This window comes from Anabrus simplex, chromosome 3, assembly GCF_040414725.1.
Source record: "Anabrus simplex isolate iqAnaSimp1 chromosome 3, ASM4041472v1, whole genome shotgun sequence".
NCBI lineage: Eukaryota > Metazoa > Arthropoda > Insecta > Orthoptera > Tettigoniidae > Anabrus > Anabrus simplex.
Window position 1 is genome coordinate 403,099,790 of NC_090267.1, and position 25,974 is coordinate 403,125,763.

At 40.6% G+C, this 25,974-nt stretch overlaps 1 protein-coding gene across 1 annotated transcript in view; it reads right to left on the reverse strand.

Annotated features, from left to right (window-relative positions):
• The window catches only part of LOC136867378 (trypsin-1), a 124,815-nt gene extending 119,374 nt beyond the window's left edge, over positions 1–5,441 (reverse strand). The window contains exon 1 of the mRNA XM_067144558.2: positions 5,369–5,441. Within this exon, the coding sequence (XP_067000659.2) occupies positions 5,369–5,414 (46 nt within the window). The 5' untranslated portion in view covers positions 5,415–5,441. The remainder of the gene's footprint in view (positions 1–5,368) is intronic.
• Positions 5,442–25,974: the final 20,533 nt, after the last annotated feature.

Here is a 25,974-nt window from a genome sequence, read left to right on the forward strand (position 1 = left end):
AAGTTGAAGATTACAGATATTTTCTGAACTGCCGCTAATGGTAACTTTGAAGGTTTAGATATTTGGGTGAATAAGTAATTGAGTTTCTCTCTGTATTCAGTGTGTGCGTATAATATTTGTTAGAGTCTGGAAGTTAGCTGCGAGGTCTGGTTTCATATCTGTTGGAACACCTAGCCCTTAGTAGGGTGAGAGAGAACAGAGCCTTGCGAACGCAGTGGACGTGGTCATTTGAGGAGAGTGTTCGTCGCCTGTTAAACGGTTTGAAAGTGCGTTGTTCGCGGTGCCAATCGACCCCGAGAGTGTTGCGTAATTTAAGTTATGTATCTATAAGAAGACGTCTAATCTAGCAATGAAATGCTAAACAAAGAGGTCTGCTGACAAGATGCAGCCAGAATCTAGAATGATGTCTACGATTACAGGTCTGTGAATATTTTTGTATCAATGTTGTAGTTAGAATATTGTTTGTCCCAACCAATTTCATTGCGTATGTCGGGCTGATATTTAATAATGATCAGGCGAAGGTATTACATTTCTAGTCGTCGTGTGAAACTCTTCAGTGCTGTAAAATTCACGTCAAGAAACTACAAAATGCGAAGTTTAAATATTGTGTTAATATTCTTTGAGATATTGTCCAAATTGAGTAAACTTAGGAAGGTGATAACGATAACGTAGTCGTGGTGATTGCCTTAACTTCAAATTTGGTTTGAATTCAGAAATTTTTCCTCGAAATAATAATAATAATAATAATAATAATTTTTACCGCGGGATAAAATTTTTCTATGTTAGAAGTGCATTTAACAGGTATGTTCTAAAAGGTTGGCGTGTGTCTAGAAATTTCCAGTGAAATCCGATAAAGTTATGTTTTATTCATGGGAAGTAAAATTTTGTGACATCGTGTATGTCGGTGATATGGAAAATCACGGTGTGTTGTTGTATTCTTGAGGTCCGGAAGTTGTAGTAAAAATAAATGAAAAGGTACATTTTTATAAAGGTTGTTTGTCACGAGAGGATTGAGGTTTGAAAAGTCGTGAAATATGAGAAAAGGGATTGATGACGAAGAATTTTGATATGTTGAGATAATGTTGAATGCAAAGGTGACCTGGATTTTATGTAATGCCGCCGTGAGAAGGCGATGAGAATGAAATTTTGAGACAGGCTATATTTGCTGATGGCGAAGAATTTTTGAGACAGGCTGTATATTAAATGTGATATTTATGGGGCAGGCTGTAGTATATTCCGCTAACAATCCGAAAACTGAGACTAGGAGAAGGTTGGTTCGATATGATTATTGTGTGAGGCACAGTAAAATTTCAACTTAAGATCGCAAGTGAAAAGCGATTTCTGGTGAAGATGGTAACTCTTGGTAGTAAAAAATCAAGTGACTAGTTACGTAAGGTCAGTATAATGAATATTATAGTAATATGACCTGAAGGATAGAAGAGCATTCTGAATACACGGTTGGTGTTATTTGACTGTAATGACAAGTTTCAAATCAGTAAAGTTCATAAATTACGAGACGGTAATTTATCATTAAATCGGAAACATTGTGGGATGAGATATTGGACGTTTTAAAGCGATAGTTTGGCTGTGTAAATTTATTGAACTTCACTTCACTGGATAGTCATGGATATGGATATTTGGAATAATGAGACGGTAGGCGATTTGAGGGCTTCACCCTAAAATTACAGTGTGGAATTTTGCGGTGGTGAAGATTATTGTTTGGCAAGAATTAAGTAGTGTTAGACATGTGTTGGAAGTCATTATTATTTTTCCAAACTTCATTGCGCATGCTGATATCGTGTTTGAGTAGTGGATTGCTTACCACGGGTTATTTATTTTCAATTTCACGTTTTAATAACAAGATAGAGACTTAGTGGCATTTCCCGACCTGCGTTCATTTTGTGGCAAGATTCGTTCATTGTGTGTTATCAGTTTCGACAAGGTTTACAGCTAAAATATCTAAGAGTGTGTTTGAAGTTACGATTTCGCCTGATATGCTAGAGGAAGCATACACCACCCAATTTCCGCTCGACAAAAGATTTAGGACGTCACATGTTATCCTAGGAGTATACTGATGATGAGACGTCCTAGTTCACGCTCAACGACTGGGTTAGGAAGGTTTGTGTTTACATGGAGGTTAGTGTTAGGGTGTGCATACATTAGGTAAGCCGGACGATAGGTCTGGGATGTCAGCTGTACATACACAAGTCTTAGATTAGATGTTTTTGCGAAGTGACTTGAGCGATGGTGGTGTCTGCAGTAGTGTATGCAATGCGAAGAGTGTTAGCTCAGTTTGATGCCAAGCTTGCGTGCAGTCCTTTACCAGTTGGTAGGTGTTTACCTAAGATTATGTAACCACTAACGGCATATAAGGGCTGTCCAATATTGGGTACTGAGTTAATGGTGATTGAATATTTACTGCAGTTCGCATTGCGTGTTTGAGTTCAATGAACTTCATTATTTTATTTTATTTTACGGGCTTAATTGTTTTGTCGTTCTGACGTCCGTTTTTTTTGCTTTGGTAGTGTGCATTCTGACACTCAGCGTTTTTGTGTGATACTTGAGTTACGAATGCGGGTTCGATTCGTCAGCCGGTAATGTATTTTATTTTTCAATTTTTGTCGTTCTTTCATTTTTATGCGTAGTTGAGTGTGGTCAATTGATAATTTTGTAGGTAGTGTGTTCGGACAAACAATAAGTAGATGGATCTGTGATGGTAATCATTGTTAAAAAGGAAAGAATTCTGTAGTTTATTTTTATTACCATGTGGACTTTTAATTTTATTAAGCATAACGTAACCATTTATAACCTGAAAGTCGATTTTATAATAATATTTTCAAGTGATTTACCACTTTTTAATTAATTTCAGTGCTTGGCATTTCTTTTAAATGCGTGATGAATAAGTGTTTCCTGCATTTCGTAGTTTTGTTCCTTCAGAACGACGTAACGTAAGATCCTCGCGGATCGTGTTTTTGTTGGTTCCTTCTGAACAGCTGCTTAGGTATTGCACGTTTTAGCATCGGGATTATTGTATAACTTAAGGGCGTCATTAAATGGCAATACATGGTGGAATTTTGTTTCAATTGTGAATGCTGCTGTTAACTTGTAGTGAACACCATGCTTTCCAATAATATTTTGCAACCTATCCAAAGCAACTGATAGTCAATTTGGTTCGATTATGGGTCCATTCGGCGGGTGTTTCCGTATCCGAAAGGGCATTCGACTGGTGGATAACCTTAATTAAGTGGAAATCCGGCGTTTTACTTGTTGAAGGTAAGATTTTCCACGGATCGTGTGGATTAATTCTCAGTTATCGTTTGGATTAATAGGTGCCCGATTTTTCAGGCTTTCATTTTCACTTTTTCAGTTTTGCTGTCCACTAATTTATGAGATTCCTACTTTCTCCGCAGAAAATTCTTCGATATTGTAATCAACAAAAATAACGCGATGCAATGTGACTGCGTTTGAAACATTTAAAAAAAATTTTGATCAAGTATTTATATAAATAATTTTTTGTGCAATTAATGAATTCAACAAAAGTTAGTAAGCACATATTTGCTCCTCATTTCAAGTAGTTAGGCTCTCTTCTAAACCCCACCGTTTGGTTAAGATCGTGACCGAATTATTCCCGCAACGACCCCAAGACTTAAGAGTTCAATATTGCTCTACTGCAGCAGCTGTGGCCGACCAACGATGGAATGGTAAGTTAAGGGTTCAATAAACACCAATTTTTATGTCAGCATCTTCAGAATTTGATATGTAAGTATCCTCATAACCAGTCTTGAACTCTTTCTTCACTTCACCGGGCGAGTTGGCCGTGTGGTTAGGGGCGCGCGGCTGTGAGCTTGCATCCGGGAGATAGTGGATTCGAATCCCACTGTCGGCAACCCTAAAGATGGTATTCCATGGTTACCCATTTTCACTCCAGGAAAATGCTGGGGATGTACCCTACTTAAGGCCAGAATAAGGAAAGCAAATGGAGCCTTCATGCAGTTGTATACAGTGTGGAAGAATAACAGCATTTCAAGGAAGACGAAAATAAATATTTTCAATACAAATGTTAAATCAATCTTTTTATATGCTTGTGAAACTTGGAAGGTTACACGAACTATCACTAATCTCTTGCAGACATTTATAAACCGTTGCTTACGACGCATCATAAATATCAGATGGCCGGAAATTATATGCAGTGACGAGCTATGGAGAACAACAAACCAAGTTCAAGTCACAATGGAAATCAAGAGGAGGAAATGTAATTGGATAGGTCATACATTGAGAAAGCCAGCGGTATCTATAGAACGCACAGCATTGGAATGGAATCCGCAAGGGACACGGAGAAGACCTCGAGGACTGTAGAGGCTCTTGAAGCAGGGAAGACTTGGAATGAAATTAAAACATTGGCAAGTCGACGACCACAATGGAGACGTTTCACGGATGTCCTATGTTCCAGTGGGAACGAGAGGAATTAAGTCAAGTAAGTAAGTAAGTAAGTAAGTAAGTAAGTAAGTAAGTAAGTAAGTAAGTAAGTAAGTAAGTAAGTGAGTAAGTCAAATGTAAGTAAAAATTACTTCATGGGTGATAGTGAATGCATATTAAGTGTCGATATTAAAATTGAGGAGCATCTGTATTAAACGAATTATAAAAAAAATCGTTTTCAACTAAATGTAAACTAGCGAAATATTTATGTCCTCCTCAAAATGAAACAGATGCATAGATCGGGAAAAGAATGCCATCCGCTTTAACGAGATGCCAGTGACTATACTTCGCTAAGTTCTCTCCAATATTAAAGTGTTGCGATAAGTGTGTATTTTCTGTTAATCTGAAATAAATGTTTTTTTGTCCAACACTTGTCCCGTTTCTCTACGGGTTCGGGTATGAGGTCAGATTAATCTGTCGTTGCGAGTTTTATGACCGGATGCCCTTCCTGACATCAGTCATCAGAGGAGTTAATGAGATGAAGTGAATGACGTGATATATGGCACTAGAAAGGGAGAGGGTAAACTACAGTGCCGGAACAGAGCCCACTCCAGTCGAATAACAACAAGAGATCTGCTCAAAGCTTAACATCTCCATCCCACGGACCAAACACCATCAACAGTGTCATATGCCCTCACTCCAAATGAGCACTGCGGAGAGATTTGTAATTTAATCCAGGCATTTTGCACGCAATGTAGTGATTTGAAATTATATACCACCACCTCCCCTACCCTGCCGGCCCATATTCTGATGGTGAAAATTTTTTCGATGACGGGACTCGAACCGGCTAACCACGTTGTCAGACCGTTTAGATTTCAAGGCCTTAACGATCATGGCTACTAGGCGGGCTATCTAAAATAAACAACAGTTCTTATATAAATAATTCACTCACCAAAGCAGAAACCCAGTAAATTGATAAGAATCGGAAGTCGCAGCATTATTGAGTCACTTCAATTGAAAATATTATGTATGATTTACTTCTTCCCTGGAGGTTCTCGCCAATGAGAATGAATCTCTCTCGTCTAATCCCTAGAAATATATCAGCGCTAAACTGTATGGGTAACCTTGAAGACAGCTCCTTCCTTCTCTCTGGATTCCCCCTCTCTTTCCGCTTAGGCTATATGTGAATTGTGTACATTTCCTTAAGAAGGTTCAGGTTTGAAAGGAATGCACTTCGTTAAACGCGGATGGGTTCTTAACACCTTGACTTTGGGTACACATCGTGCATTCCTTCTCATAAACACAACGAAGTGAGTTTCTCTGTGATGTGTGATAATACCCGGCAGAGTGGCTCAGACGGTTGAGGCGTTGGCCTTCTGAGCCCAGTGTGGCATATTCGATCGTGGCTTAACACGGAGGTATTGGAAGGTGTTCAAATACATCATCATTCTGCCGGTAAATTTACTTTTCGTAATATAACTTCTGCTTAACTTGTAGGATTCCAGCATGATATAGCAGTCATCTGGGATTCAGGAGATAAAATGGACTATATCGCGATTGATCTGTCCAAGGTATTTGATAGGGTGGACCATGGAAGACAACTGGCAAAAATGAGTACAATAGGACTAGAAAAATGAGTGACTGAATGGGTGGCTATCTTCTTCCTCTTTTCCTGTGGGGTTGCGGGTGCGAACTGCCTGGCACACGTGGATTTAGCCCTGTTTCACGGCCGGATGCCCTTCTCGCCACCAACCCTATACGGAGGATTTTAATCACTATTGTGTGTTTCCTGCGGTGGTTGGTAGTGTGGTATGTTGTCTGAATATGATGAAGAGAGTGTTGGGACGGAAACAAACATCCAGTCCCCGAGCCAGAAGAATTAATCAGGAGCGATTACAGTCCCCGAACCTCCCGGGAATCCAACTCGGGACCATCTGAACCCAAGGCCAGTAGGCCCTACGCTGACCACAGAATGGATGACTATATTTCTAGAAAATAGATCTCAGAGGATTAGAGTAGGCGAAGTTTTATTGACCCAGTAATAATTAAGAGGAGAATTCCTCAAGGCAATAGTATTGGAAATTTATGTTTTCTTATATATATAAATGATAAAAGTAAAGAAGAGGAATCAGAGATCAGGCTTTTTGCGGATGATGTGTTTGTGTATATAGTAATAAATAAGTTAAAAGATTGTGTGCAACTGCATGACGTCGATAATGTTGTGAGATGGACAGCAGGCGATGGTATGATGAAAACTGGGGTTAAGAGTCGGGTAGTGAGTTTCACAAATAGGAAAAGTCCTCACAGTTTTAATTACTGCGTTGATGGAGTGAAAGTTCCTTATGGGAATCATTGTATGTACCTGTGTGTTAATATAAGGAAAGATCGTCATTTGGGTAAACACATAAATGGCATTGTAAATAAAGAGTTCAAATCTCTGCACATGCTTACGACAATCAGGCTGTTTAGAGGTTGAAGTAAGGATGTAAAAGAGAGAGCACATAAGAGTCTTGTAAGACCCCAACAAGAGTATGTTTCCAGTGTATGGGACCCTCACCAGGATTACTTGATTCGAGAACGGAAAGAATCGAAACAAATGTAGCGTTACAAAAATGTTGCAAAATTTGGGGTGGGAAGACTTGCAAGAAAGGAGACGAGCTGCTCGACTAAGTGTTATGTTCCGAGCTGTCAGTGGAGAATAGCGTGGAACGACATTAGCAGACGATAGGTTGAGCGGTGTCTTTAAAAATAGGAAAGATCACAATATGAAGAAAATGTCGGAATTCAAGAGGACAAATTAGGGCAAATATTCGTTTATAGGGTTGGGGACTGGAACAACTTACCAAGGTAGACATTCAATAAAATTCCAATTTCTTTGAAGTCATATAAGGAAAGGCTAGGAGAACTACAGATAGGGAATTTGCCACCTGTGCGACTGCCCTAAATGCAGATCAGGATTGATTGATTGATTGATTGATTGATTGATTGATTGATTGATTGATTGATTGATTGATTGATTGATTGATTGATTGATTGATTGATTGATTGATTGATTGATTGATTGATTGATTGATTGATTGATTGATTGATTGATTGATTGATTGATTGATTGATTGATTGATTGATTGATTGATTGATTGATTGATTGATTGATTGATTGATTGATTGATTGATTGATTGATTGATTGATTGATTGATTGATTGATTGATTGATTGATTGATTGATTGAAACATTACATGCTGACATATTGCGACGTAGATTGTGGAATGGAACTTTTCCAACCTTCCAGAATTCCTACTAACTCTGCAAAGTGTGAACCCGTGATCTTGGAATCCACAATATTTGAATGAAAATCCACAGCTTGTTTCCAGTCATTCGACCGGGTCAGTAATGGAATGAATAAAGCCCCCATCTAGCGGCGAGGATAGGAATTGTGCCGGTTGCCGAAGCCTTTAGCACTCATCTGGGGCAATGATTAATGAATGACACGTGAAATGAAATGATATTGGAGAATGTTGCTGGAATGAAATATGACAGGAAAAACTGGAGTACCCGGATAGAAACCTGCCCCGCCTGTGCTTTGTCCAGCACAAATTTGAGATGGTGTGACCGGAATTTGAACCATTGAACCCAGCGGTGAGAAGCCGGCGCGCTGCCTCCTGAGCCACGGAGGCTTTTCTTAGTTCAGATATACTAACAACTATTTCAATGTGTTATTACCTTCCCTTAATAAGAAAGATCAGTGAGCAGCATCCATAAGTTCACCCGAACAAAATTGAGAAGTTTATTTAATATCGGTTCACGAATCAAATATTGACTCCCAGCTTACCTAGCAAAGGCCGAGTACAGTAAAACCAGTACACCACGTAGTTGTCAACTTGCATGCGGGAGAGATAGTGGGACTGAACCTCACTTTTGGCAGCCATGAACATGGTTTTCTGTGGTTTACCATTTCCATACCGGGCAAAAGCTGTGGCTGTGCCCTAATTAAGGCCCCGGCTGCTTCCTTCCCCTTCCTAGCCCTTTCCTATGGCACCATCGCTCTAAGACCTGTCGGCATCGGTCCGACGTAAAGCAAATTGTAAAATTTCGGTACATATGAACAAAATGGCGAATTTGTTCATCCCGACTTCCAGTGATTCCGTTGTTCCACACATTCACTTAATGCACCTGCCCTTGAATATTCGCATGCCGTAATCAGATAACGAATTCTTTTTATTCCAGTCTCGTTACCTTTTCCTTTATCTTATCTTAGTTGGAGTACCAGTATGACTTCTGAGAAACGATAGTAATTCATACAGTTGATTTCTTTGAAACGCATGATGTATTGTAACTAATATCGGTGTGTGAGTTACTACGTGTTATACTTTCGTTCAATTCCAATTCTTGAAAAGTTTAAGCTCCTCATATTCGACAACAAATTCCTCGATAATGATGTTTTGCAGTTTAGAGAGAGAAATAGGCAGCCTTATTATGGGCCTCCTAATCAGTTTACACAGAACAATAATTAGGGCAACAAATTTAATTGATATTTGTTTTAACTAGCAAGCAGGTTTATATCTGTTATGGATCATGAGGGTTTTTGTTGGACTTTCTTTCCTCTACTTAATTGAAATTTTGACCTCTTTACACAAACAGTCATGGCGTGAAATAAGAGTCACGTCTGATAATTGATAACGACGGTTACGTGAACGAAACGTATCCACGAAAATTCATTGTAACTTTTGTCCTAAAATTGCTTTCATACAAATCAACAGTAAGATTAGCGGTAAATTAATAAATATCATTATTACTAAAAAAATATAGACACGTAACTACGGCGACTATTTCGCTGTAGACATGACTCTCTGATGGTTGAGGCAGTTGAATACCACCCACGTATTCCCTTCCCGACGTAAGAAGCGACTAAAACTATCTCCCAACCTGGGAGCGTGGGTTGGCGACCACGGGGCTCTTAGCTGAGTCTTTGTGTTGCTTCCACTTACTTGTGCCAGGCTCCTCACTTCCATCTATCCTATCCGACTTCCCTTGTCAAATCTCATTCTTTTGCGATCCCGACGGGATTAGATGTTATAGGCCTAGGGTGTCTTTCATTTTCATGCCATTCGTGGCCAGCAGGGGAGCAGTGACAGTTCAACTCCACCTCGTCAGCATTTTTTCTGCTGCGTCAGCACCCGAGGTCGTTGACTCCGGCCAAGGTCATTGACCCCGAGACGTCATGACAACGTGACCGTGACGTCATCACCCCGTGCTCTTGTTTGTAAACAAAGCCACGTACTCTTGTTTGTAAACAAAGCCACGTGCTTTTTGACAGCTGTCATCTGCCATCTTTAAACAACAAGGCATCGCTAACTTCAGTTCTGCCCTCTTGATGGCACTAAACCTTATAACTACCACCTTAGGCACGTGGTGGGGGACAATTTGAAATTCCATGTGCTTTTTGACAGCTGTCAACGGCCATCTTTAAACCAAGCCACGTGCTCTTGTTTGAAAACAAAGCCACGTGCTTTTTGACAGCGGCCACCTTTAAACAAGATAGCATCATGCTGCCATCATGACGGGGCTAAATCTTCATGGATGACACCTAAGGCACGTGGTGGCGGGCAATTTGAAAAAATCCACGTGCTTTTTGACAGCTGCCAGCCGCTATCTTTAACTACATGCAGATCGCTTACTTGAGTGCTGCTATCTTGACAGAAGTAAACTTTATAGCGCGGAATTTAAATTAATCTTAATGGGACTTAGCCACGCCGCAAGCAAGCAAGCTGCCAGTCTCAACTTACTATGATCATAGTTATAAAGCAAGCTGCCCTTCTCAACATACTTACCAAGCTACCCTTCTCAACATTCTATTATCGTAGTTTTTAAAGCAAGATGCTGTTAGAGATGCTGGCCATGTGCGATTGCACAAGATGGCAGCTATACATGAGCTCTTCCGGAGAAAGCTAGCCTAGAGGCTACTGCACAAGATGGCGGCTATACATAGGCTGTTATGACCTCCTCCTCCTCCTCCTCTGTCAAGACATTTCTTTGTCGAACAAGTTTAAACATGCATCACGAAGGCTAGAGTGAGCACGTGCTATTATTCTGTTTTTATCCTGCAGGGATGACATCATCATAGTTGTGCATGTTTAGACATCACATACTTACGAAGCTGCTGTTAAGAACATATATTGCTGTGTTTAGAAAATATCATGTCTAGAATCGCATGTCGTTACCAACAGCAAGTGTTCAGGACACTAAATAAGTGATCAAGACTAGAATCGCGTACTATAATCCACATCGTTACCTACAACAAGTGTTCAGAACACTGTTTACTGCATTGCAAGAGATACTTTTGTAGAAAAAACTAGAATAGAACAACAGAACACTGTTCTTGCAAAAATACTTCTTAACATACTTACTGACCTGCTCTTAGTTTTTAAAGCAAGCTGAGACGATGACATACGTACGAATCTGCTGTTTTGAACACCTCCTTTCTGACATACTTACTCTTCTTCCTCGAGTGATGTAGTATTTAAGCAAACTTTATCTTGCAAAGAAGAAGAGGGAACGGGAGGAGGAGGAGGACGTAATACACATCAAAGGAATACCTAATCTTAAAATAAAAGAATATGACAATTCTACATTATTTATTACATCTTGTATGTATAAATTTTATCTTGAATCGTTTGCCGTAGTGATTTCTGCTTGATATTCGTGTACTTCTCCCCTTCTTAATTGATAATGCAATTCTTGTATGTAAAGTTTTATCTTACAATGTTCTTGTACTTTTCCCCTTCTTAATTAACAATGCAATTCTTGTATGTACAAGTTTTAGTTGATGTTGTACCCCAATGGAACACTTTTTTGCATACAGAAAGCGGCATTTCTAGGAGTGAGTACACCGCTATAGTGTTTGAAGTTGTAAACGGCTAACGACGCTTGAACGTACGCCTTTTGCTCTTTTAACAGATTGTGACTTTTGAGTGTCATAGGCATACAATATGCAATAGTCAAGAGACTAACCGAGCAGAACGTGCTAATATAAAAACGTATTCTTATGATCTAAACTAATAATGTGCACTTTCTAAAGAAGAGCAACAAAACGCATGCTTTCTCAGATAAGTCCAAGCTGTTGAATGTCTTATTGCAAAAATTAAAAACTCTAGGACACATACTTAATGCTTTTATCGAACACATGCAGGGCAAAATTCCGGCACTACAATACTTTGAAGCTGTAGCGAACAAAGCCATATCCAAAAAACCGACAGCAAAAACGCATGCTTTCTAAAAAAATATTCAAGAGACCGACTGATAAGAAATTTTTTGAGATGTAGAATGTTTCATAGCCAGTATTGAAAACAACACTTGTAGGATAAAATTCCGGCACTACAATACTTTGAAGCTGCAGCGAACACAGCTATATCAAAAACCGACCGACAGCAAAAACGCATGCTTTCTGAGAAAAAATATTCAAGAAACTGACTGATAAGAAATTTTTTGAGATGTAGAATGTTTCATAGCGAGTATTGAGAACAACTCTTGCAGGACCAAATTCCAGCACTACAATACTTTGAAGCTGCAGCATCGTTAGAGGCTACTAAAGGAGCTCTAGGGGCTCCGAACTTGGGAGCGTAGGTTAGCAACAACGGACGCTGAGCTGAGTCTTAGCATTGCTGCTACTTGTGCTACGCTGTTCACTGTTATCTACCCTATCCGACTTTCCTTGCTCAGTGACGGCTTTGAAGCTGCAGCATCTTGAAAAGGTACTAAAGGGGCCCAAGGAGCTCTGAACTTGGGAGTTTAGGCGGGGCGCTGAGCTGAATCTCAGCATTGCTCCTACTTACTTGTGCTACGCTCTTTCTCTAAGAAACCGACCGATAAGAAAAAGATCGCTGAGTGTTATATCTTCTTAGAAAATTTATACAGTGCGCGCTCTTGTCCGTGTACTACTAGAGTAAACATCGCTGTTTCGTAATACAACATGTGTGCTTCAACATTCAGTTCGTTATCTAACACAAAGAAACCTGCTGTTAAAAAATCTTAATTTGAATCTGCAGACAACAAATCAACCACTAAGAAACCGACTGATAAGAAAGCTGAATTTTGTTAAGTGATAACACACTGGGTAGAAATACTTCGAAGTCCTGACAGACGCACAAAATTCTTTCACCAATTCTTTTGTTTCTGTGCAGTCAACAAAGCTATATCCAAGAAACCGACCGACAAGAAAAACTTACCTTGAAGCTGCAATCAAAAACCGACTGATAAAAATTTAATCTGTTATTTGTTGCAAGACTAGGGTTTAGTTTAAGCGCCCTATGCATAGACAGCAATGAACGGACTTTTTCTTCGAGAACATTGTAGCAAGAGAGTAAGAAAAATTTGGATCTAACACATTTGATGAAATCTGTATAATACGCGATGAAAAACGTGTATGTATAGTTTCCGAATTCATTGTCATAATTACGCATCAACAAAGCTAATGACACAAGATTTGTTCTCTATTCCTCGGTATATAATGCAAATAGAACGTTGATTTAGTTCTTCTACTTCTAAATCAGTTAGCACACTGAAACCATTAGGTAGAAAAACTTGGTAGCCCTCACAGACGCATACAATTCTTTCCCCAAATTTTGTTTAAAATTTTCGTAGCGAAATCACTTTAAATTGTTGATTTAGCGGTAGACTCGTCAGTTGCCTGGTGGTAGGAGTTGAAATATGTCCTATCTGGTTGATCTCCATTGTTTTTCTAAAAAGAAGCGAAATACTATTTTTTAGCATTTCTAAAAAACAATGTAAACATACGATATTGATAAAAAGATTGTAACATACCTTAAGATGTGCACGTTGAAGACTGCAAACTGCGACTCGGGTGAATGACGATGACGACGATAATTCTTGTTGTAAGCAAAGTCACCTCCGTACAGGCCATGAAGGCCCTTGGAGTAGTGGAAGGTAAAGGCTTCCACCATTGTTAACCTCGGCACGTGATGGGGTAGAGTGGTTAGCTCTACGCCCGGCCGCCTTTGTGCCCGGGAATTAACCTGGTACTCATTTTTGGGGTAGGCTGAGTGAACCTCAGGGCCATATGCACCTCCGGAAGTGGAAATCTCGTTTCTTAAATTTTACGACTTCCTGACGGGGATTCGAACCCACGCCCTTCCGAGCGAACCGAGCACGCCTTTACAGCCTCGGCCAGGCAGCCCCTAATTCTTGTTGTACCTAGAAAAAAATATTAATGTATGCCTATAGCTTGAAAGATAGCCAAGGTGTACAAAGAAAGGTGAAGCAACCTAAAGCAAAGTTAGCACTTGCGTCGCACATACTGATGATAGGATAAGAAAGGGCTCGAAGGTTATTCAGTTCGTCAACAGCTAGTCTAAAAGTAAAGTAGCTGTGCTAAAATACATGACTTCCGTCGCACATAGTGATGATAGGATAGGAGAGGGCTTGAAGGTTAGCTTGTCATGAATGTCGTCTACTGAGTAACTGCCTGAGGGTAGCGTTAGCACATACTCATCGTAAAAGAACTTGTTTACACCATCATACACAGGACTTGCGTTGCACATAGTGATGATAGGATAGGAAAGGGCTCGAAGTTTAGTCGAATCGTCAACAGCTAGCCTAACCTTCTTTACTGAGCTAAAATACATGCAACTCGCAGATCTTCATCAGCTAGCGTAGAAGTAAAATTGCTTTCCAAAAATGCAACCACTAACCAACAGTTTTACAGTAGACTTACCTTAAGATGTGCACGTGCAAAACTGAAGAATGCTCACTGGAAAAATGTTGACAGCAGACGATGATTTTCTAAAAAAAAACAAAGAAAAATAAGTCGTAAAAATCGATAATAATAATAATAATAATAATAATAGTCAAATAATTAAACTTACTTTTTTCAGTTATGATGGTCAGCTTCGTTGAAAGTGAGGGAGTACAGTAGATTGCCTATTCGTTTTATATGCACACACGATTTCATATCAACACCATTTTACACACACGGGCACTGCAACTGTTATGCTTCTTATACACAGACTATATCCGGTGGACTGCAACTTTTTACTAGGCAGCAAAGCAAAAAAGCGTACGTCTGCAGTACAGTTGTAACAAAAGTTTACGCACTGACTTTCTTCCTCAAAGAAGCGGTCGGTATAGTTAAAAACTACAAGAGCACAGGCCTTTAGGGTAAGCAGTAGACTAAGGCCCTTTTCCTAGCTCTTCCTTCCCGTGTCGGTATCCCCTGACTGGTCTAAGAGAAGGGCTCTTAACAGGGAGCGTCTTGGGACCCTGAGCTAAGTTTCAGCGAAAGAAACATTCTAAGTTGACAACAACGGGCCGTGAGCTGAGTCTATGCATTGCTTGTGTCGAGCCGTAGTTGGGGAGCGATCCTCGGGCCCTGAGCTGGGCGCGGTTGACGGTATCCCATGCCTGTTAACTTAGGAGTGACCCCTCGAGGCCTTGGATGGGGCGACGATTTATAACAACACTTACGGTATTTACTGCCTAGCGACATTGGGGCCCTGAGCTAGTATAAGTCTCTAGGGTTTTACCGACTGAAGTAATAACAACTGAGTGAGCTACTGTTGTGTAATTTCTTATGATACAGTTGCGAGCGAGCGATGGACTTCGAACTCAGCGAAAAGTGCTGTGCGCGACATTACAATTGATAAGCGAATGTGCGCTGGCCGAGTCTTACACCAGCTTGAATTACACTCTCTTCTCCCAGGAAATATGACATCGAACAACAACGTTTTTGTAAGCGATTACAAACACATCCCCTGTAGGAAATAAAGAATAACACCCACGGTATTTCTTGTCCGAGACTCATGCAACTCAAACCCGGTGCCGGAACATAGCCTACTCAAGCATCAAGGGGGTCTGCTCAAAGCTTAAAGTCATTATTCGAAACCCGGTGCTGGCACATAGCCTACTCCAGCACCAAGGGGTCTGCACAAGGCTTAACGCCCCCTATTCGACAGATCCACAGCGTAATATACCCTTACAGCTTCCCAGCATTTAGCCTGTGTAAAACCACAGCCCACTGCCGGCACATAGCCTACTCCAGCACCAAAGGTTTTGCTCAAGGCTTAACGTCGCTGGAATTTAATGCATGCTTTTCACACGCATTTTAGAAATTATAAATTCTTACAAGTTGTTGCTAGAACACTAGCAGGTCCTGAGCTGAGTCCTGGCTAAACTCCTTACTTTCATTGGTAAGAGCTGTAGAATAACACCCATGGTGTCTGCTATGACTGAGAGAGTGGTTTACCTCAAGCAGCAACCATCAGGTCCCTGAGCTATGTCCTAGCTAGACTCAAGCTAACATTCTAATGTTTCGACCAACGAGACTCGAACCGCCTAACGTCGGTGTCAACGCCTTAGCTACCAGGTGGGGCTATGAATAATTTTCGTACCTGTGTGTGCGGTGAGTAAGAGGGTCTAACTCAGCAGCAACCTTCGGGCGCTGAGCTGTGTCCTAGCATTGCTTCTAACCTATCTAACTACCCCTTGGTCAAGAGCGGTACAATAACACTGACAGTATCCCCTGTCTGTGGTGAATAAGAGAGGGAGTCAGACTCAGGAGCAACCCTCGGGCTCTGAGTTGTGTATTGACATTGCTTCTAACTTATCATTGGTCAGCTCTTGTTCTTTTTAAACACATTCCCTGTAAGTAGAATAACACGAGGCCCTGAGTACTCGGCGCTTTCGAGTAAGAGGCACACATAGCCTAACACAAGAATCTGTCGGATGCCCTTCTATCAAGTAACAGGACATTAAGTTACTGAGTGTATCCGGTATCTTACTTCACGAACAAGGTAATGTGCATTTTTGCTAAGTCACAGTAGCAAAAACTCGCAGAGCAGACTACATATGGTTTATTCTTTTTCCTCTGCATGCTTGCCTCTCCCGTCGTGTAGAGTGCATGCTTTGAAACTGAGTTCGTTTCCTTACTAGGTCTGAAAATTTCGCAGTCGGTCTTACAGTTGCTGCACAAGGATAGTTTTAAGTTAAAGCATGTTGTTGTTTGCTTCTCGTCCTTGCGTTCGAAGATCCAAGAAGCCTAAATCGTGCTGAGTAGCAGTCGCATCGTAGACCGAGGCTGTAGAGGTTTAGTTTTCTGCTTGCTTCCCTCGTCCTGTACGGTGCCTACTTTGACACTAAGTTCGAAGCCTGACCAGGTCAGAGATTTTTCCGTCGGATGAGGACCGTCAGGAAGGGCATCCGGTCGTTCACTGAGATAATAGTATGTTGAGAAGGACATCTTGTTGGCGGTGTGTCGACAAGAAGCAGCTTGCTTGCTTGTCCCGTTAAATTCCATACCAAGATAGCAGTAGGCCATGTGCATGTAGTTAAAAATGGCTGCTGACCGCTGTCAAAAAGCGCGTAGCTTTAAAGAGCACGTGGCTAAGGTAGTGTCATAAAGATAAGAGCACGATGCTGTCTTGTTTAAAGATGGGGCTGTCAAAAAAACACGCGGCTTTGTTTACTACAGCTGACAGCTGTCAAAAAAGTGCGTGGTATTTCAAATTGCCCGCTACTACATGACTAAGGTGGTAGCTATGAAGTTTAGTGCCGTAAAGGTGTCAGGACTGAATTTAGCGATGCATGATGGCAGCTTGACAGCTGTCAAAAAAGCACATGAATTTCAAACTGGCCGCTAATACGTAGCTAAGGTGGCAACTATGAAGTTTAGTGCCGCCAAGGTGGCTGCACTGGGGTTAGCGATGCAAGATGGCCGATGACAGCTGTCAAAAAAGCACATAGTTGTCAAAAAGGCACGTGAAATTTCAAATTACTCGCCACTACGTGCATAAGGGTGAGGTTTAGTGCCGTAAAGATGGCAACACTGAGGTTAGCGATGCAATATGGCAGCTTGACAGCTGTCAAAAAAGCACGTGGCTTTGTTTCCAAACAAGAGCACGTGGCTTTGTTTCCAAACAAGAGCACGTGGTCATGGCGTCACGGGTCGATGACCTTGGCCGGGGTCAATGACCTCGGGTGCTGACGCAGCAGAAAAAATGCTAACGAGGTGGAGTTGAACTGTCACTGCTTCCCTAGTCTGGCCCTTGTCTTCTTTTGACCGATACCTTCATTTTTCGAAGTGTCGGATCCCTTTATTTTTTCTTTCTGATTAGTGTTATAAAAATGACGGTTGTCTAGATGTACTTCCTCTTAAAACAATAATCACTACCACCACCACTACCACTCTTATGCGGCATTCCGCTTCATCGTGCCATCTTTTGTTTTCTTCCTGAGGTCCAGGACTAGCATCAACGAATGGAAGTGCTATGTCTATGAGTTTTCAATATTTCTGATCATCATGACTAGCACAGGCAGTTCAAACGGGAAAATCGAGGTGAAAAGTATATGGTAAATAATACAAAAATGATTTTTATTGAAAGAAGAATAGCAAGATCTCTGTCATGTGCACAAGTTAACAACTCTCCCCACCAGATAACATGAAGCAAAGCAAAGAAATTCAAAGAAGTTAAGTGAGCAATTACTTTACACACAAAAGTGTTTCATGAACAAAAGACATACTGAAGCGCTGTGACGAAGTTGAATTCATAGTCGTAATGTAGGAGAGTATGGATGCATATATTTCTCTACTAATAGTGGTATTTAGAATTTACTGCTGATTTTACTCTTAATTTGCGTAAAAGCAATTATTATTTTCCTTTTAGGACAAAACTTACAATGAAATTTAATGGACACCAGTACGATGCGTTCATGTACCCGATAACGACTATTTTAGTACCGAGTCTGCTACATCCTGGATGACGTGTTTGTCAAAAAGTCCCGAGTTTCCTTAGGTCTGGTCTCTCTGGCGCCTATAATCATTACACCAGCCACATCCTAATTTTTGTACTCTGCTTATGTTTTTAAGGTCTTCACAGCATTGTTCACAGATGGCCGCAACTCATCACAGATGGCTTTTGACTGGTGCTGGTTGTCCTCAAATCTTACAGTCGGGTCGATCACCACATCCGTTACTTTAGCTCGGTCGATCACTGTGTTGTCAGCTCGACGAGTTGATCGGTATTCGGAGAGGCATCAGACTACTTCATAGATTCGATCATAAATCAGTAACTACTGATCTTTAATTAGGTCTGTCAACCCCTGTAGGGGGAGGAAGTACACGAAGAATACACCCATGGTTTGCCCTTCCTGTCGTAAGAGGCGACTAAAAGGGGCGACGAAGGGATGATTGAATTAGATACATGAGAATTCTGGTAATTAGTACAATCACGCGAGGAACACGATGGGCCAACTTTACTTGCGAGTAGTATCTGTATGTTAGGTGCAAAATAGGTTTGTGATTAGTAGCAACACAGGGCGAATCAATATGGGTTTTACAGTACTCGTGATTATTACCACAATATACGGAACACCACGGGATTCCGTTGCCTGCGATTAGTACTATTGCGAGAAACACCACGAGTCTGGGCGTTGCCTCTGATTAGTACCACTATATGAGCGACGGCGTGGGACTGCGTTGCGAGGAACACCACGGGATTAGTACATCTATTGTACCGGTTACGACCTGTACATGCCGTATTTGTAATGATTAATATTGTATTCAAGCATTACGCAAGACGTTCAGAGCTAACTTGGTTTGTTTACGTTCGGAAGAGCGAGCAGGCTAGCTGCCGACAGCTGTGTGTGTGACGTAGCTGCAGGGACAATATAGACTACCCGCCTGACACCACGTGTAGCCTGCATGCCCTAGTATGTTCTGGATATGAACGTCACGCCTTCGCGAACATTCGATTGAAAAATTTTAAAACTTCTCTAATAATTATCGCAGCGACTTGAGCGATACATCATTTTGAAGAGGATAACATAAACGTCTCAAATTGTGAATCTCAAGTAAATCCGTCGAGGGATTCGCGAGATAATCAGCATCAAAGAGATCACGTTATATGATGACGTAGTAGCCCCAAACCGCATATAAGGAGAGCTCACTTTACCCAGATCAGTCAGTCATAGCTGAGTGTTCAGCCTGACTCTCCACGCTGCAGTGTTCGTCGAAGTGCTGACAGAGGCTATCTTCGAATATTTAAAGTCTTCATGTGGGACTTAAACTCTGACAGGCGTGTTGAACTTGCACATTTTGCGTGTGTTGGAACTCTGATTATGACAAAATCATGTATTGGACTTAGGTGACAACAGTAAAGTATAACTTATATTCTGTGCGCTTGTACAAACTTCTCAAAATAACTTATTTTTGTTCTTGTGGAACTGAGTTTATTACCTCGTTATCTGTGTGAAAATTAGTCTCTGAATCAATATTAATTTAAATGTGACACTACTGCAGAACATAATCTCTGAACAAACATAATGAATTTAAACGTGACACTACTACGTTATACTATTAACTGTGACATTTTGTTAAATCTCAGTCAGCATCATTTCATTGGGATTTAGAAAGTTTATGAAAGTGTTCGAACTTTCACAAGAATGTTAATGCAAGTGATTACCATAATCGTGTGCTACGACACCAAGGTTTCACTCCGAACTCAAACTGTGTTCTTTATCCAATTCAAAGAAAATTGTGTATTATTTCTTCTGAACAGTGTGTAAATTATTTGTGTGTGACTGACAGCAGTGTCTTTGATAAACTCTCGAACAGTCACATATGTTATTTAATGTCAAGTGCGCCTAACAACGAACTAAGCTTTTCATTTCAACCTTATTTCTCCGTCAAAGTGTTTAGTGTTGTTTCATGACTGACAGCAGTGTCTTTGATAAACTCTAGAGCAGTCATACATTTATTTCAATGTTAAGCGCTACTTTATTTAGTGGAAAATCACCACGAACTGTACCAAGTGCGTGAACAATTTTCAGTTTCATTATTTCTATTCATGAACTGTGCTTTATTTTCTTCCAATCTCGATGCTACCCGCATCTTCACCTTTAGTGAATTTAAAAATTCTGTCTACAAGATTAAGGGTGAATTCGACTGCATATCACAACCATATTATGTGAAACTGTGCTGTTAAACCAAAGGGTCGGGGGTCTGTGTAATTCTGGACACTCGTATAAGTTATGTGACAAGTAATTACCCCGCAACATCGTCGGAGATCGTCCAGAACGTCGAAAGTTAGAGACTCAAACCCATATCCAACCAACCTGGGTGTTCCGGCCTTATCTCAACGAAATATTGGCAACTTCCAGAACGTGTTCCAGCCCCGTTCAGCCTGGTGAACTGGGAGCACGGGTCATCAAAAGGCGATGTTGAAGACAGCGACTATCAACAGCAAGGTGATGTGCACTTTTAAATGCATTTTCTGAATACAAACCATTATTCAATCTATTTAAAAAAATTCTTGTAGATAGGACCCTGCCTCCTGTACCAAGCCCTAGCTAGAAACCACCCAGAATTGCCCCGAAACCTACTTCGTGCTAACTTTAAATTCATTCATAAAGTCGGGCTGTTTTACTGGTACACTATGTCAGGTATACCACGGGTTTGCGTTGCCTCTGAGTGGCGCCGCAATGTGAGAAACACCATAGGTCTGCGTTACCTGTGCGTACTATATTACCAGTGATTAGTACCATAATGTGTGGAACAACGTAAGTCTACGTTACTTGTGATTAGTACCGCTACATGAGAAATACCATGGTTCTTACTTTCCTAGCGGTAAGTACCGATATGAGGGGCCGTTGGCGTGGATTTGGGACCTCTTTAGACAACAAGCATAATAGATTCGGGATTGTGCTTTGGAAGCAGCCTCCTGGTCAGTATATACTATTGTTTTAAGATAGTTTCTGGGAAGGTGGGGCATTGCGGGTCGAATCCACTGATTGTTTTAGTTCACAGTCATTGTCCATCGTCTTTTTATTAATTCTACTCAGTGGATTAATTTTGGAATTTGTTTTAATTTTCAATATTGCGAGTTGGATCCGATTTATTTATTTATTCGTATCAGAAGCAATGCATCATATAAATTATTAGTTAAGAATGAGAAAAACTAGAGGTACATTCAAAGTAACAATTATATCGCACCGGACCAGAATTTGGCGAGATCTCGACCATTTGGTGTGGCCTTCACTAATTCTTGCATGGTGCAAACGAGAGGGCAGGAGTTGCAATTAAGGAGGTGGGCCATGGTTTGTTCTTCTCCGCAGGCACGGAGGGTTGACTCTTCGGTAGACCCCACTTCTTCATGTTGTTCTTAGATCGACCGACCCCAAACCGCAACCTGTTCAGACTCTTCCAAGTAGACCACGACTCTTCATAACCGGCTGGAAGTGTTTCAGATGGATCCGTCCATCCATTGAGATGAAGGTTTCTGGATCTCCACGAAGTTAGCCTTGAATTCTGGTCAGTGGACCAGTTTTAGACTTATAATTTCTAATTTCGTATCATTAGGGGCCGATAACCTAGATGTTAGGCCCCTTTAAGCAACTAGCATAATCATCATCATCATCATCATCATCACATCCGTTCCTTTAGTTTGGTCGATCAGTGTGATGTCAGCTCAACGTGTTGATCGGTCTTCGGAGAGCCACAGGATTTCTTCATAAATACGATCATCAATCAGTAACTACTGATCTTGAAGTAGATCTGTCGCCCAGGTGGCATATTCCCTATAAGTTGTTTAACTCGACTTTTCCTAAGTGATTTCATAGAAGTTGGAAGTTTAATGATAATCTCCCTTGGTAAATTATTCCAGTCCCTATTCCTCTTCCTGCGAATGAGAAAAAGAGATCAGACGCCGTAATGATATGTTACGTCATTTTTCCAAAAGATGAGGTCGTTCTTTTGTGATGGTAATATAAACCTCACACTCAAACAATGACTGTCGGGATGGTACGTCTGGTCAACACTGCTGTATGAAGTAGAGACCTGGACTGTCAAAGCTTCCTCCATGGGCAGATTTGAGGCATATGAAACGTGGTTATGTAGGAGAATGCTCAAAATAGCTTGCACAGATTTTGTAACCACTAATGGAGTGTTAAGGAGAGCTAAAGTTCAACGTGAGCTGAAAATTATCATGAAAGTCAGGAGTAGAGCTTATTCAGGCCATGTTCTACGCGGTAGAAAGTACGGTCTTGTACACCTTATCTGACAAGGGAAGATAGAAAGCAACTGGTAGCCCACCTATGTCATGGCTCCAAAGCATCAAAGACTGAACTTGCATCAGCAACACCCAAGTTAGTTAAAGAAAGGGGGTTCTTCCTTCAGGGTGACCGCCAAGTCTGGGGGGCCGAATATGACATTTGAAGAGGAAGAAGAAGAAGAAAAGAAGAAGACAACGAATAATTTGGATATACAGTCTCCTTATTCGTCGTGATATTGTAGTGTTCGATTATTTTCAAATAAATTTGACGATCATATGTCATTCAAATACATGGTGCTATGCAGCGGCGCCGACTTTGGGGGGGCAAGGTGTTTTCTGCCCCCCTTAGGGGGCAAAATACCATTTTGCCCCCAAAAAGTGCTCATCCCAGATGTAAAGTCCACCGAGCTCGATAGCTGCAGTCGCTTACGTGCGGCCAGTATCCAGTATTCGGGAGACAGTATGTTCTAACCCCACTGTTGGCAGCCCTGAAGATGGTTTTCCGTTGTTTCCCATTTTCAAACCAGGGAAATGCGGGGGCTGTACCTTAATTAAGGCCACGGCCGCTTCCTTCCCACTTCTAGCCCGTCCCTGTCCCATCGTCACCATAAGACCTATCTGTAGCGGTGCGACGTAAAGCAACTAGCAACATAATACACCGTAATAGGACATTTATTCAGAATGTTTTATTAATCAAATTCTAGTTTTTTACTTGTGATTACTTTGGTGACTTCGTACCTAAAACATTCTTCCAAAATATTTACGAATCAAGTGCTATTTTTCTGTTTACTTGTGAATATTATAGCAAGAACCGTACATAAAACTCGTTCAAAAATGTTGTTGAGAAACAAGATCTATTATTGTTCTGTTTTTCTGTTTGTGAATACTGGTAATTTATAGAAATGTTTGCATTGATAGTTTTTCATCATTCGTATGCATATCTTGATTTAATCATGCCGCCCCACCCCAATACAGTCGAACATCGATATCTCGAACCTCCATTACTCGAATTTTCATTATCTCGAAGTAACTTGAATTTCCCGGCCGTTTGTCCTATTATTCACGTGTACTAATTTCCCTATTACTCGAAGTTCGGTTGCCCAAATTTCTCGATTTCTCGAAGCAAACGACTTTATAACTCGGATTTGGCACAACATTGACAGTGCATCACAGCATTTGTAGTTTGTGAGGAACATTTAAAAAGTAAATAAAGGGTTACAGTGATGATGGGAGCTACTATGATGGGAACCGAAAAAACTTCTAGTGATCGGGAAATCGGCGAAGACTCGTCGTTTGTAAATTAGTTACCGCTCACGTACGAAAGCAAAGGCGGAATTCGTGGATGACAAGCTCCATTTTCGAATCTTGGCTACGTGGTTTCGAACATACATACAGAATCAGTGGAATATAAATAACATTGTTTCTCACAGCAATAAGTTTTGTTGAAAAGTATGTGGAAGAAAAGAAGGTTAACAGTAAAAATATAGAAAAAAATAGAAGAGACTAGAATTTTTGCCAAAGGTGTTAATGGAGGTATGTTTCTTGTTTCACTACTGTGTGTACTGTATTCTGTCTTCTAAAAATTAAATTAAAGGGTCAATAGGGGGCAAAACTAAAGCCATGCCGTAAAATATGAGTTCATTAGTATGCTTTTAAATAATGTAAAATATACTGTATTCAGTTTAAGCCTGTAGATACATATGATTTAATTATGCGCTGTATATTCTCAAAAAGGTTTTTTTTTATCTCTCGAAATTTCGATAACTCGAATTAAAATTTAGCTCCCAAGGTGGTTCGAGAGAGATCGAGGTTCCCGAAGTCAGCACGCCCGGCACAATAGTCCGCGCACCTTTTAGCGATATTTCTTTGTACAGGGGGTGGAGTAAAGAGGGAGGTCTCATGGTTCCGGTAATACTGCCAACTGAATGAAAATGAAATCTGAATCGGATCGATAATATGATCGATCGATATGAATTTTCTAAACCTCTATTATCTTAAGCCAACAACTGTGTCATACACACTTTATATAACATGAAATAACATTTCTCGATGCGAATCTTGTTCCCACCATGAATTCTATAGTTTGGCTTTGCTGTGTAAACAACAACAGTACTAGTACGTAAAGTGTACGCCAGATGTCACACAGCGATGCATAAGCGATTCATAGTTTGTGTTTCAAAGGTTACCAATACGAATCTCGAATATACCCGAGGTCGCCCTATTCAGCACGAGGGTGTCCATGTATTGCTAAACGGTGCGCGTACGGTATGTATAAGCAATACCCTTACTTGAGCATGTGTTATTTAAGCTCACTGTACTTCATTAGTGTTGTATACAAGGAACTTGGTATACAAGGCACAACATAAAAGTGTATTGCTTCAACATTTTTATACAATATGTACATGAAATAGAACGAAACTTTTCCTGAAGCTTGTTGAGTTGCAGACGTTTAATGTTAATATAAGGTAGTAGGCTGAGGGCCTGAATAATGTTTACATAGATACAATTTGAGATCCCTATATACATTCAATCTAGTCTTCATGAGACAGTCTGTTCAAATCAGAGAATGTTCTTGATAGTCGAAAACTATCGGTCATGTATAATAACAAGTGGAACATGTAGAGAGAGTTCGTATTAGCAGAATGCTAACAGGAGGCGTATAACTTGCAAGGAACTTGCGTCTAGTGTTCATATATAGCAGAATGCTATGATTGGAGTCGGAGCACTGTAGGGGACTTGCGTGAGAAGCAGAATGCTAGGATGGGTGCTCGACGTGGCTACGGGATGCAGGGTGAATGAGGCAATGTCCAGAGGTGAAACCTCACGGCCAAGAATCAGTCCACCTATTCAGAACACATTTTTAAGAGGGTACCTTTGTATCTGACTTGCGGTGTAGTCTGGTCGTTGGACACTGTAGGAGTCCTGGAGAGACGAGAAACGTTGCTCCTTTTATAGCGCTGGCTGACGTCACAGACGATCACGTCAGCGCACTTCTGTCTGCCACGTGGTCTCTAGAAACATCCTTGTGTCGGGCGGGCTGCGGAGGTTTTAGGCGCGGAGGACACACACAACAATTAGCCTTCCCTTAAGGGAATAGTCTGGAGTTATGCAATTATTTCTACTTATAGAATTAACTTTCATGAAATTGTTAGGGAATATCTGCTACATAATAGGAACTATTTTGTTAAAACCTATTGTAGAAATAATTTTCAACAGTCCTTGAAAAATGAGTTCTTTCCAAAATTTGAAGTAAATTTTCTTCGTAAAGTTCCATGTAATTTATAATCCGAGATTTATTGCATTTAAAAGGGTGACACTTTTAGGATCTGAAAAGAATCCTGCAAAGAAAAGTTCAGTATACAGTTTTGGTAATAAGCTGTATTATAATATACAAGTTTTATAAAATAAATCGCAATACCATATGAAACGCAGTATTATACTAAATGAAATTCAGTACGCAGAACTGGAAATTGGGAGAAAAACAAAGTTAGAAGTAGTTTTCTC